Below are 13489 nucleotides of genomic sequence, written 5' to 3'. Positions count from 1 at the left end.
TCGTTTCTCTTATATATAATAGGCTAAATTACATTTGTGGTCCTTTAACTTAATCTCAGGTAACGTTTTAGTCATTTATCTTTTTTTTTCCCGATTTAGTCCTTTATTCCTAACAATATCAAATAAAGTATGAAAATATGAGTTTATTTGAAGATTTGCGTTACGAATTTGATGAAATTTGTATTATATTGAAGAATATAATTAATTTTATGAGTTTTGATTGAATTTTTTTTTTGAATTTTTGTATAAAAAAGGATAACATTGTTGAAATTTTAAAACATAAAATATCAAATTGTCGCTTAAAATTAAAATAAAGGACTAAGTCGGGAAAAAAAAAGATAAAGGACTAAAACGTTACCTAAGATTAAGTTAAAGGACCACAAATGTAATTTAGCCTATATAATATGATGTAGGTTTCTAAACTATTTAAAAAAATTAAATATAAAACTTTAAAATAAAATAATTGTGAATCAGACTTTAAATTAATATAATTGTCCTAAATCCTTTAATTAGTGGAAAAAAATAGATCATTTAATTAAAATTCTACTAAAGCGAATATGCGATATAATGAAAAACTTAATTACAACAAGTATATTAGTTTAGGAACATTTTTTAAAGGATAGTTTGGAGATTTATTACAATATTCTTTTAATTTAAACATCTATTTAATAAACTCATATAATTTAGAACCTACATAATAATAAAAAGAAAAGTTATTACTTTACTTCCAAGCGAGTTTTAAACAAAAAAACAATGAGAGATGAAATTAGTTCAGTAAAAAAAAAAACCAAAATGTCACACCTTATGTTATGTCATTTTATTATATTAATTCTTAAATTATCTTCATAAATAGTCATGTGGTGAAATGTGAATTAGTGTTTTAATTGTGTGTCAAATTTTTACAGCATTAATGTATATTAATAAAATTAAAATATATATATAATACATATAATAAATTATATAGCATATAATAATGGTAATGATAATTATCTTCTAAAAAATATGAAAGTAATTATATTGTGTAGATTACGAATTATTTTTACTTTTTTTTTAAGAAATCATTTTCACGTTAAAGCATATAATATATATTATAGTGTAAATTAATTTTATATTGAAGTTTAATAAAAATAGAATATATAATTAATTAAAAAAAAAATGTAATATATATCTATATGACAAAATGATTGTTTCGTGTGAGTGTGAATAACCATTACAATTTATATGTATTAGTTATTTGACTAAATATATAAAAGTTTCAGTTTTTTAGTTATTATATTTGTGTAGATTACTAATTATGTATATAATATAGTTTTTTATAAATAATTATTTATATAATATAGTTTCAATTTATATAAATAATTTGTTAATTATATAAATGTATTAGTTATCTATACTAATTGTTGAGACAAACTCTATATTTAAAGTTTTGATGAAAATAAACAAAGGTTAATTAAGAAAGTTAATTATGATTCTAAAATGTTATGTTAATTTAACATGTGTTTTTGAGTGGATTTAATTAAGAACAGAATCAAGCAAAACAAAAAAGACAGCAACAAGATCATTATGCATCAAAACAAAGAATGATCTCTAGCTTCAAAAAATGTTCATCACAACATATTGATCAAACTTTTTCTACCTCTTTAACAAAGAGTCTGCCCTGGAAATTTATTCATATCTAATCAGTACATGGCAAGGAACAAGTAGGATTCATTCAAACTCAAGAAGGTTATCAGATCTCTAAAATTAAAGCACTCAAAGACAGACAAAAATCAAGACAGTTTGTAACTCCAAAAAAACAAACTATCAAGAAAGTTCGATCAACCTTGACATATGACAAAGACAATTGCAAAGGACATCCATAATGATTAAAACGAGAACTCCAGATTGATTATTGAAGCTCAAGAAAGTTCAAACTGACAGACCCAGAACGTTAATCATTCTCTGTTTTCTGCACAATTCCAGCAGCAGTGTATCTCTTCTGAAATGACTTATAATTCTTCTCAAAACTTCTCTAGCTACATTCATGACTCAAGATCGAGAGTGTACCATCCAAGATCAAGGAAGAAACGTCAAAGGCTTTTCCTAAAAAGGACAGAACTGCTTTAAATGCTAAACCAGAAAAGTCAAAAAGAAGTTTTCAAAGAAGGATTATTTTTATTCTGAAATATTGGTTCAGTCAAAATACAGAGCACCTCCAACAGCTCTTTTGTACCTTCATTCAATGCTTCTACAGCCTATAAATAGAAGGCCAATATCCAGAATCAAGACAATAAATTCAAGTGTTGAAAAATCCATAAATCAATCACATACATACTTGAAATTCTGCTCTTTTGCAAAACAGAGGCTATCATACATTATGCTATTTCGCAAAAACAATTGTTGATTCATATTCATATGGTAGATTGCGTAATTATCAGTAAATCCTTTGTAAAGAATCAATTCTCAAACAAGAGTTGAGAAATCTCAAATTCTGTCAAAACAATCAAATTGTAAATACTCAAACTATAAGAGTTTCTTCATAGTTTGTTTAAGATTACATCCTATCAATGTTAGATAGGTGTTGTTATTGCTTTTTGGGTGGAAAGTAATAGAGATTGAAATAGATCAAGGTTGATCTAGACTAGATGTTGTAAGATCAAGAAGGTTCTTTGTTTTTAAACACTTAGTGGAAAATCTCACAGTGTCATGACTGACGTAACCTACGTTGGGTGAACTAGGATAAAATCTTTGAGTGATATTCTCTATCATATCTCTTTATTTATCATACTGAATTGATTAACTAAGATAAAATATAAATTGATTTTCTGTTTTAAGCTAATCAAGGAACGTTCTCTGTTTTATATCAAAAACCAAGAACGTTCTCCATTTTCTGTTTTCATAACCAAGATCAATCTTGAGTTATTTTCTTAAGTTTTAATGTGAATTTTTAAAAGGTGCATTTACAATTCAAACTCCCTTTCTTGTAAATCGACATTATTACTTCACTAATTAGTTATTAGACTACATCCTAACTATAGTATATATTTTTGTTAAAAAAAACTATATTATATATTTATTAATATTTTATATTTATTCATAATATTATCATATTAATTATAATAATAATATTATTATTATTATTATATAAAAGTTTTAGTTTCTTAATTTGTTAATTAGTTGTCTAATAATCTAAAAAGACTACATCCTAACATATTTTTGTTTAAAAAAACTATATTATATTTATAAATATTTTATATTTATTCATAATATTTTCATATTACTTACTATTACTATTACTATTACTATTACTATTACTATTACTATTACTATTACTATTACTATTACTATAGTGCGTTGCTCATACTTTTTTTTTTATATTAGAAGAGATGGTTTAATTTCATCATAATTAATTCACACATCTGTGAAGTCTCGTATTCCAATCTGAAATAAGACGTTCAACATAACACATATGTCAGTTGAGCTAAAGTTTAAGAATATCATCATACTTTTATTGGTCTATCCTTTTTTCTTTTTGTTTGATCTTATGGTTTATCCTTTTTTATCCTCTTAATTTCTCATTTTCATGTTTTTTTCCTTTTCTCTCAAAATATTATGATTGTGACTTTTTGTCCCATTGAAAGTTACATGTAGAAGATTTTATCTCGTAATCCACGTTTATAATCATATTCTATATTTTTTTATATAACCTACCTATTTTACATTTTTCTCAGGAAATTAATATTTTTCTATCCCACTAAATTCATCTTGGGTTTCAGAAATTTCAAAAAAAACATTTTCGCAATAGATGTTTTTCAGAAAAATAGAATTTTGTGTACTAGAAAATTCGAACTTTATGTATATGAATTTTTTTTCAAATTTTTCCGTACACAAAGGTGTTTTAGAATCTCAAAAAACATTAGTTTAATGAACCTCATCAGACTTGCTCTGACCCATTACATGCACGGTCTCATCCCTCGACCAGTAGTAATCTATCAAATTGTGTTAGGGAGAAGATAAGCAACAACAAGGAAAAACTCCAAAACAGTTGGAGCAAGATGCGAAAACTGAAGAGGTAGAAAGCTGGGAAGTAGATAGCTATTACAAATCAACCCGAATCGAAGGGAAAACTTCCGTAGAAAATAATGTGTTCGTTAAATATTTTTCATTTTTTATGGGGTTTACAGGTGTTGATTCTAATGAATATTAGATAGTTAAATTGATTTATATAGTTTCTTAAAATATGAGGTAAGGGAAACTATATATTTTAGCATGAAATAAATGTTTGTGAAACTACCTTTAGAATCTTGCATTTTTATATGATGGGTATGATGCATTCAAATTTCTGGTGTTATAAATTACTAGAAATCTAAATAATAGAGTATATTTCAATGATTGAAACACATGGTTAGTATATTTTAGAACTTCGAACGTACCTCTTTACCTTTGATTTTCATTTTCTAATTATGGGCATTTTGTCTATCATTGTTGTTTCATGTTTTTGGGCAATTTGTCTCTGATTCACTTTTACGGTTCTGAGTATTTTGCCTCTAGTAATATTCTTCTATTTTTCCTCTGATTTTCTCTTTTAAATTTGCCTCTGGTTTTCTCCTTCTGTTTTGCCTCCATTGTCTCTCCTTGGTTTGCCTCTACTATTTTCCATATATCTTACTTTTGGTATTATTTCCTCTTACTCTGCCTCTGAACATGTATCCTCTGAATCTGTCTTTGGTCATGTTTCCATTGACTCTACCTTTGGTCATGTTTCCTCTAATCGTGTTGTCTTTGTTCAGAGTTTGTCTCTTGTTATGATGTCTCTGGTCCAAGCTTCCTCTAATTAGGTTGTTTGTGACTGAGCTTGCCTATGGTCAAAGCTTCCTGATACGAATGTAGAATTTAAAGTGCAGATTTCCAATTAAACAAATGGTTAGTTAAGGCTTTGTGGTTAAAATTGATTCATAATTAAGATGGTTAATGTTTGTAATATATTACTAATTTCATATTGCAACTTGTATGAAGGAAACATATATTGCATACATAACATTTCAAGTGTACTACATTCATCCAATCATGATATTCATAGCTCAAGTTCACAGTGGGACATTCATAAGATTATTCCAGGAATGTAGCAATAGGTAAAGGAAGAACAATCATGACGCTGATGTTGGGTCATTGTAAGACTAACTTTACCATCAAATACCAATTATCTTAGTGACCAACGTATAGATAATTGGAAAAAATTTCCATATTCTAAGGAAAAGTCACAGGTCATACAAAATATTTTTAAGTAAAGAAAAGAAAAGGTGTCATATGACACATTTTATGAAAATATTTTGTTAGCCTTATTAGAACTCATTGAGATTCTCATTTCATCCCATATTTTCTTATATTATAGCATATAGAAGTGGTTAATTCCTTAGCTCCAGCACTAGAGGAAGATTAATCAGACTTGTTTTGAGCTTAGGATTTTCTTAAATTGTTGTTGTATGATGTATTAAGGAAAATTTGTAATGACTTCAATTAACTGAAGTTGTATTTTATTTTAGCATTTCATAAAACTTGAGTTGTAAGCTATGTTATTTAAATGCAGTTACAAATCATGTTAATGATGCTTATTATTGATTTATAATGCTTGCCTCTATGTTATTAAGATGTATGAATTTATTGTCATATTCTAGACAATTGAAAACGAGTTTTACATATTTTGTCCAAGAATTTATAATGTCATAAACATTCTTCCAAATATTTATTAAAAAATATTTGGTGATTTAAAAACAAAGCCTAAAATTACATGAATGATAATTTTGTAGGATTAAACATTGTATTTTTATTTTACAGAGATTAAAATTGAACTGTTGAAATTTTGTAAGGAATAAAAGCATCTGTAACCCAATAAAATAGCTCTAATAGTTTGGTTTAGTGGTAAAAAGACAAACATTAGGTTTAAAAATTATGAGTTTGATCCCTGGTAGTGTGTGTTCATGAGCCTGAAATATTGGTTAAGCAACTCAAGAAAATGGTGTTTGAATTGTGTTTACAGTTTTAAATATTTTTCTTGAGGCTAAAATAGAAGTAAGTAAAACATAACAAATAAGAGAGTACTTAATCCAAAGACACAACAATTTATTATGGTTCACTATAAACACAGTAGCTACGTCCAGTCTCTCACACTTAAAGAATTTAATTCACTAAACACCATTGAATCATAACTTACACTTGAACACTTGTTAGTGACAATGATTGTGTTCAATCTTCTCACCTCCAACTTAGTACCATCAAGTTGTTGAGGAAAGACAACCACTACCGGACTAGATTACAAGTTCAATCAATGTCTTCTCAACTTACACCTTAGTACCATCAAGTCGTTGAGGACAACAACCACTACTGAGTTCGGCTACAAATGAATGAGTTTTTGTGTTTACTAAAAATCATATTTGACTAGAGGATGCTTACAAGATAATACTTTCAAATTTTATTTCTCAATACTTAAATAAAATTTAAATAATTTGAATTGATGTGTTGCTTGTTGTGTTGTGTATATTTGTTATGAAATTGTTGTGAGTGTTGTGTCTTCTCAAGTACGGAAGCATGTCCTTTTATAGAGTTCTTTTCGATAAGGTTTGTGTCCTTTACAGTAAGGCATGTGAACTTCCTTTCATAAATACAATATGTATTTTCATGGTTTTCAGCAATTGAACCGTTGAAGATGAATTTATCCGTTAAGCTCATAATTGAATTCCATACTTCACTCCTCGTAACATGAATGAAAACTAGAGAAAGCAGAGGGTACAAAATCAGAGGATAGAACAATCAGAGCATAGACTATCATAGCAAGCATTGTTTTAGTGCTTATTAGAGGATGCACACAACTTATCTTTTTAGATGATTAACTGTCATAAGATATTTTGCTCTTGTTAGACATTGACTTTATTAGAGGTAATGACTTTGTTATAGCGTTGATTTTTTTAGAGTGATGATTTTTCCAAAACGTTGACTTTTCTATGAGCGTTGATTGATCATTAGCTTTTCCAGAGGCATTGACGTTTATCGAAGGTAGACAAAGTTTAACGTTTGCATTCATCAAAGGCAACGGAGTCAGACGCTTGCTTGCTTCTCCAGAGGTAACAAACACACAACCTTATCTTGCATCATCAGAGACAACCTTAGCAGGCCATTACTTGCATCGTTAGAGGCAGCTTAAGTATGACCTTATCTACACCATCATTAGCAATACTTTTGGTGTTTTTCAGCACCATCATTAGCACCATCGTTAGAGGCAGCTTAAGTAGGACCTTATCAGCTTAAGTTTCGAAGTCTTTTTCTTTGTATTTGTTTGATCAATAGAGGATATATCATAATATCCTACACAATACTTTTGGTCTTCCAACTGTACGGTTAATTAAAACATTAGTGCTTTTAATTGTTCCCATAAATCGATTTTGTGATCATCAAAACAAGTATGATCATAATACTTGAATCCAATTTTGTTCTAACACTAAAATCTTTTTTACTTTTGACTTATGCACAATCTCTTTACCTTAAATTTTTCTATAGAAAATGACTACACTAACAAGTACATAAATGGATTAGATTCCCTGCAGTTAGAGGAGTCAAACATTAACGCAATCCGACATTTGAGACCATTTGATTCAAACCATATGATTTAAAAAATGTAGATTTTCAGTTTTTATTTTATAATTTAAAAGTTGAGTTTAAATCTAAATTGTTTGGTCAAGATTTGACGGTCTCAAATATCCAACCCCAAGAATGAGCAATTGTCTTAATTGCAGGCACCTGAATATGTACATAAATATAGATTATATAGCATTAGTTTTTCCTTATATAAAACAATTGTATTTTGTTGCAAATTTTACTCATCAAACTTTTGATTTCTTTGAAGGTAAAGAAGAGTTCTTTGGACCAATATTAGAAAATTATAATGATGATCGATAATACTCTTAAGAAATAATAGTTTATGATTCTTTTCATCTTTATGAATAAGATGATAATCTGATTTATGTCAATTGAATACAAGATATATGTTTGTTTTTTCTATCTCAATTATGAAAATGAATATGAATATGAATGTAGATACGTTGTCTATGATGTTGAAGTTTTATATATTTTTTAAAATTGGTTCATGGTAGACCAAAGTCAATGTTAGAATTTAATTTATGTGAAATTATTTTTGTTTGTAACCATAGCATTAAGAGAAAAATCATTATTTAAATTACAAATCAAATATGTTTATTTTACATGAAAAGTAAGATAATAAATAATAAATATTTTTTTATTAAAAGTTTTAACTATATAAAAATAAATGTAACGTTAATGTAAACTTATTTTATATTGATAATAAATAATAATGTATTACAGACAAAACATTCAATAATTGTGTTTGATTTAAAAATTATTAAAAAAAAATGTTGTAAGAGATTAAATAATTATAATTGAACAATGACGTAAAATTTTACAAGATTATTGCATTATCTTTAGACTAAAATATAAATATTTTCAATTGAAAATAGAAGAATTTAATGGTGAATATAAAATAATTTTATATTGAAATGGAATGAAAGTTTAGTAATATGTAAGGATAATTTTAAAATGCACATGAATTAAAGTAAAATAAAAAATTGTTAGAATGAAATGATGCGTGAAAAGGAAGGGAGCGGAATTTGAAATTCAAAAAGGTAAGTGTCCGTTGCTCAACGATCTAGTTTCTGTCATTTATATATTATCGAGCGTTGGGAGAACGATTCAACGAAGTGTGTAATAAAAAATTAACTAGAGAGAGAGATAGAGAGAGATGGAGAAAACGGGTGGAATAGCAGTAGTATTGTCCGCGAAGGAGGCATTCGATAAGTTAGAGAAGGTTGGAGAAGGAACGTATGGGAAGGTGTACAGAGCAAGAGAGAAGGCTACTGGGAAGATCGTTGCTCTCAAGAAGACACGTCTCCACGAGGATGATGAAGGTGTCCCTCCCACCACTCTCCGTGAGATTTCCATTTTGCGAATGCTCTCTCGCGATCCCCATGTCGTCAGGTACCTACCTATTTTCATTTTCCCTAATTTCGATTTCAATTTCATTTTCATTCAAAATTAGGTTAACTCTATTTCATTCTTATCTTCTCGTTAGGTTATTGGATGTCAAACAAGGTCAGAACAAGGAAGGAAAAACAGTCCTCTACTTGGTCTTCGAGTACATGGATACTGATCTCAAGAAATTCATTCGCACTTTTCGTCAATCTGGAGACAACATCCCACCCACAATCACCAAAGTACTATTCTATTTTTTTAGATTTAGAATCTCATTATTGTTATTATGCTTTTAATTAATCCATCGATAATTTTGTGGATCTGATTCCAGAGCTTGATGTACCAACTTTGCAAGGGCGTTGCTTTCTGCCATGGCCATGGAATCTTGCACAGGTACTCTCACTTATTTCCCACATAGATAGATGGATAGATAGATTCTTAGATTAGTCGTGCAATTACATACTTAAAAATTGGTCCTCTATTACTGAAGGGACTTGAAGCCTCACAATCTCTTGATGGACCGAAAAACAATGATGCTCAAAATTGCTGATCTTGGGCTTGCTAGAGCGTTTACTGTGCCACTTAAGAAGTACACTCATGAGGTAATTGATAGAGAGAGGCATTTTTGGTCTCACTCCCTTGTTTCACTTTCTCTTGGTATTGAATTGAAGGTTTTAATGGATATGATCCTCTAATGCGGCTTGTGCCAACCGTAATTGCATTACTTTTGTATCATTTTCAGATACTAACCCTGTGGTATAGAGCTCCTGAAGTCCTTTTGGGGGCTACCCATTACTCAATGGCGGTGGATATGTGGTCTGTTGCCTGCATATTCGGTAAGGATATATGTTATTCAACCAAGTGAGGTGCTATTTCCTAGTATTTGTTTATCTTGCGGCAGGGGTTTTTAATCTTATTTTAACTGGAATATTATTGTAGCTGAACTTGTTACCAAGCAAGCACTATTCCCTGGTGATTCTGAGCTGCAACAACTGCTTCATATATTCAGGCTGTTGGGGACTCCTAATGAAGAGATGTGGCCAGGTGTTAGTAAACTAATGAACTGGCACGAGTACCCTCAGTGGAGCCCTCAAAGTCTTTCAAAGGCTGTTCCGAATTTGGAAGAGGCTGGTCTGGATCTGCTCTCTGTAAGTTAGACCCTTGGTTAATTCATTCTTTCTACTAACTCGTGTAGGATTTTATTTTAATGTTTTACTTTCTTCCTCTCTATGTTGTTTTCTGTTTTCAGCAAATGTTGCAATATGAACCTTCAAAGCGGATTTCTGCAAAGAAAGCTATGGAACATCCTTACTTTGATGGCCTGGACAAGACCAATCTTTAGGTTACAAAATGATGATTTGGATGTAGGAATTCTTATCATGCTTCTCTCGAGCGCGAATCAATATCTGTTTTTAGGATGATTAACTTTTCCCGTCTGATTTTCCCATTACTTGATACTGTGGATTATAGAGATCTGGATTTTAGTCTCTTAAAAATACCTTATGATAAATTTTAGTCTCTTAAAAATACCTTATGATAAATTTTAGTCTCTTAAAAATACTTTATGATAACCACAACAATGGTTGAGATTTTTTTTTTTTTTTATCAATCCCAACAAAATCTCCATGGAAATCTGTCACTATGAATTTGTTGAATTCTTGATTAGAATAATGAATCTTAAAAATCATACATAACTTAAGAGTAGTCATGCTGCTTGTATAAGTGGTTTCAATTCTTATTGAATATTACAAGTAAATAAATAATTTCGATTTGATGCGTATTTTTACAAGTAATTATTTTTGAATTGCGTTTTATGTAAAATTTAGAAAACGAATTGTGACCGGATGTAGTTATATATCTAGTAAGGAATGAGAGCACGAAAGGATGTGATTTCCTGCTTTTAATTGTGCATGGATTTACATTGTGCGTCTTGTTTGTTGGAGTGCTATCTATATATTGAAAGGAAAATAGAATTCAAAACTCAACTTTTTTGGTTAAAAAAGGACCAAATGCCCAGGTACACGACAAAGAAACTAAACTCACTTCTGTGCATGGAAGCACCAAACAAGCTATCAAACAACAACCGATGGAGTTCATTAAGAGGAGCTAAGCAACTTAAAGAAGTCATAGAAAGAACCACCAAACCAAGTATGCAAAACCTAAAACATAAAAGGATTTATATCTTAATCAATTAGGATGAACTTTGTTTATTTTATTTTAATTTGTAATAATTTTTAGTTTGCTTTAATTTTGGAATTGTAATAGAGTGAGAGAGAATAGTGAAAGTGAGTATTTTATTGTGACAATTTTTCATTGATTTATCAATCATCCTTATTTATGGTGTCTAGCTCATGTTTGTTTTCTTTCTTTTCCTTTTTTATTTTGCTGTTTTGTTTTAAGAAATCACTTGGTAGATCCATCAATTTTTTTAGTTCTCTTTAGACGGAATAGTGAGAGTGAGAGAGAATAGTGAAAGTGAGTAATCTATTCTTTGGTTCTTGGATTTTGAATGAATCTTAACAATAAATCTTGTTTATTGTGACGGTTTTTCATTGATTTATCAATCATCCTTATCTATGGCGTCCTTCTCCATCTCAACCTATCGTGATTGTTTCTTTCTTTTCCTTTTTATTTTGTTGTTTTGTTTCAATAAATTAGTTGGTAGATTCACCCATCTTATGAGGAAGAATTCTATTTCACAACATTTGATATTAAGAGTTTGTCACTAAGTGGAAAAATATTATTAGAATGGACATTATGAAAAAACCATCACTCAGTGATATTACACAGTGATACATTTCTTGAGAGTGAGTGACGATGACCTTAATTTTATTTTTTTAACTTGTTCTTGTTATTTGTTTGATTATTGTGGTATTTGTTGACTCATTGAAATCATGAGTGGAAGTGAACTATTTTAGAAGTCATTGTTGAGACAAAATCTCAATTTAATGTTTTGATGAAAACAAACAAAAAGTTAATTAAAAATGTTAATTATGATTCTAAGTGTTTTGGTATTTAACATGTGTTTTTAAGTGTATTAATCAAAGATATGATCCAAGTAAAGCAAGAATAAATCAGCATGAAATGCAAAATCTAAACAAACAAGAAAGGATAAAATTCTTAGTAAAATCTGGAAAACAGATAATGTTCTCCAATTTCAAAATGATCATCACAGCTCCAAAATCCATCAATCTCTACTAGTTAAAAGAAGTTTTAGTCTCTAGATTTTACATCTATATCATCAGCACTTGGCAAGGAACAAACTGAGATGATTAGATTCAAAGAAACTACTCAAATCACAAAGAGAGAAGATCACGAATCAGCAAGACCAACAAATTTTTTACAGCAGTGGAATGATCGTCACAGCTCCAAAATCAATCAATCTCCATTAGTTCAAAGAAGATTATGCCTCTGAATTTCATGCTAATGTTATCAGTACTTGGCAAGGAACAAGTAGGAACCATTCTAGTCAAAGAAGGCATTCGAATCACAAAGAGAGAAGTTCACGAATTAGCAAGATCAGACATATCTGAACATTCTTGACAACATTCTGATCAAACTGGACAACACTACAACATCAGCCTCCAAACTGATATACATTATTCAGTTTGTTATACTTGATCTTCAGCAGCAAACATCTTTCTCCAGAATGACCAGACCAGTCTCCAGATTGATTATCAATATTCGTTTCTGCAGAATTTCAGTTTTGATCTCCTTACTTCTGCAGTGGTTTATAATCATTCACCAAACTATTTTGAACAGAATCAAAGCTCCAGATCGAAGCTGTAACATCAATAATTATATATGAAGCTTCAAGGATCATTAAACACAAGATAAATCTGACCAAGAACAAAGAAATCAGCCCAGTCAACAAAGTTCAAAAGCTGGAATATATTTATTCAAATATATTGGTTATGGTCAAATCTGACAGAGCACTACCAACAGCTCTTTTGACCATTATTAAATGCTTTAAAAAGCCTATAAAAAGAAGGCCAAGCTCAAGGAAAAATCAGAGCTTCAAGTACTAAGAAAATTCATTACTCATTTCAATCATACTTGAATTTCTCTCACTCCAATACATTGAATCAAATCTGATTTTTCCCATTCGATTCCTAGAATCATTCTCGTGTATTTTTCTGTTAAAGAATCAGAACTCAAACAAGTGTTGAGCATTTTCAGATGCTAACAAAGCAATCTCATCATTATTGTAAAACTCAAACTATAAAAGTTTAATATAGTTTTGGTAGATTGTAATAAATCATATCAAGGTTGATAGGTGACTTGATTGAACTCCTTTCTGTGTGGAAAAGTTTTAACTTTGTAGCAAATTAAGGCTGATCTGAACTAAGTGTTGTAAAACCAAGAAGGTTATTTGTTTTAAACACTTAATGGAAAATTTCACGGTTGTGAGGACTGGACGTAACCCGGGTTGGGTGAACCAGAATATATCGTTGTGTGGTATCTCTTCTCTTAT

The 13489-nt window shown here is 29.6% G+C and overlaps 1 protein-coding gene across 1 annotated transcript; it reads left to right on the top strand.

Moving 5' to 3' along the window:
• Positions 1 to 8591: 8591 nt before the first annotated feature.
• Positions 8592 to 10556, top strand: LOC101512084 (cell division control protein 2 homolog D). The gene is made up of 7 exons (XM_004499269.4): positions 8592 to 9021; positions 9116 to 9257; positions 9347 to 9408; positions 9506 to 9617; positions 9758 to 9851; positions 9955 to 10163; positions 10265 to 10556. Exons 1-7 carry the CDS (start codon positions 8786 to 8788, stop codon positions 10355 to 10357), a joined length of 948 nt encoding a protein of 315 aa, XP_004499326.1. The 5' UTR covers positions 8592 to 8785; the 3' UTR covers positions 10358 to 10556.
• Positions 10557 to 13489: the final 2933 nt, after the last annotated feature.

Source organism: Cicer arietinum, chromosome 4 (genome assembly GCF_000331145.2).
Source record: "Cicer arietinum cultivar CDC Frontier isolate Library 1 chromosome 4, Cicar.CDCFrontier_v2.0, whole genome shotgun sequence".
Classification (NCBI taxonomy): Eukaryota; Viridiplantae; Streptophyta; class Magnoliopsida; order Fabales; family Fabaceae; genus Cicer; species Cicer arietinum.
Note: the sequence above shows the minus strand (reverse complement) of the source record. Positions and strands in the feature narration are given on the sequence as shown.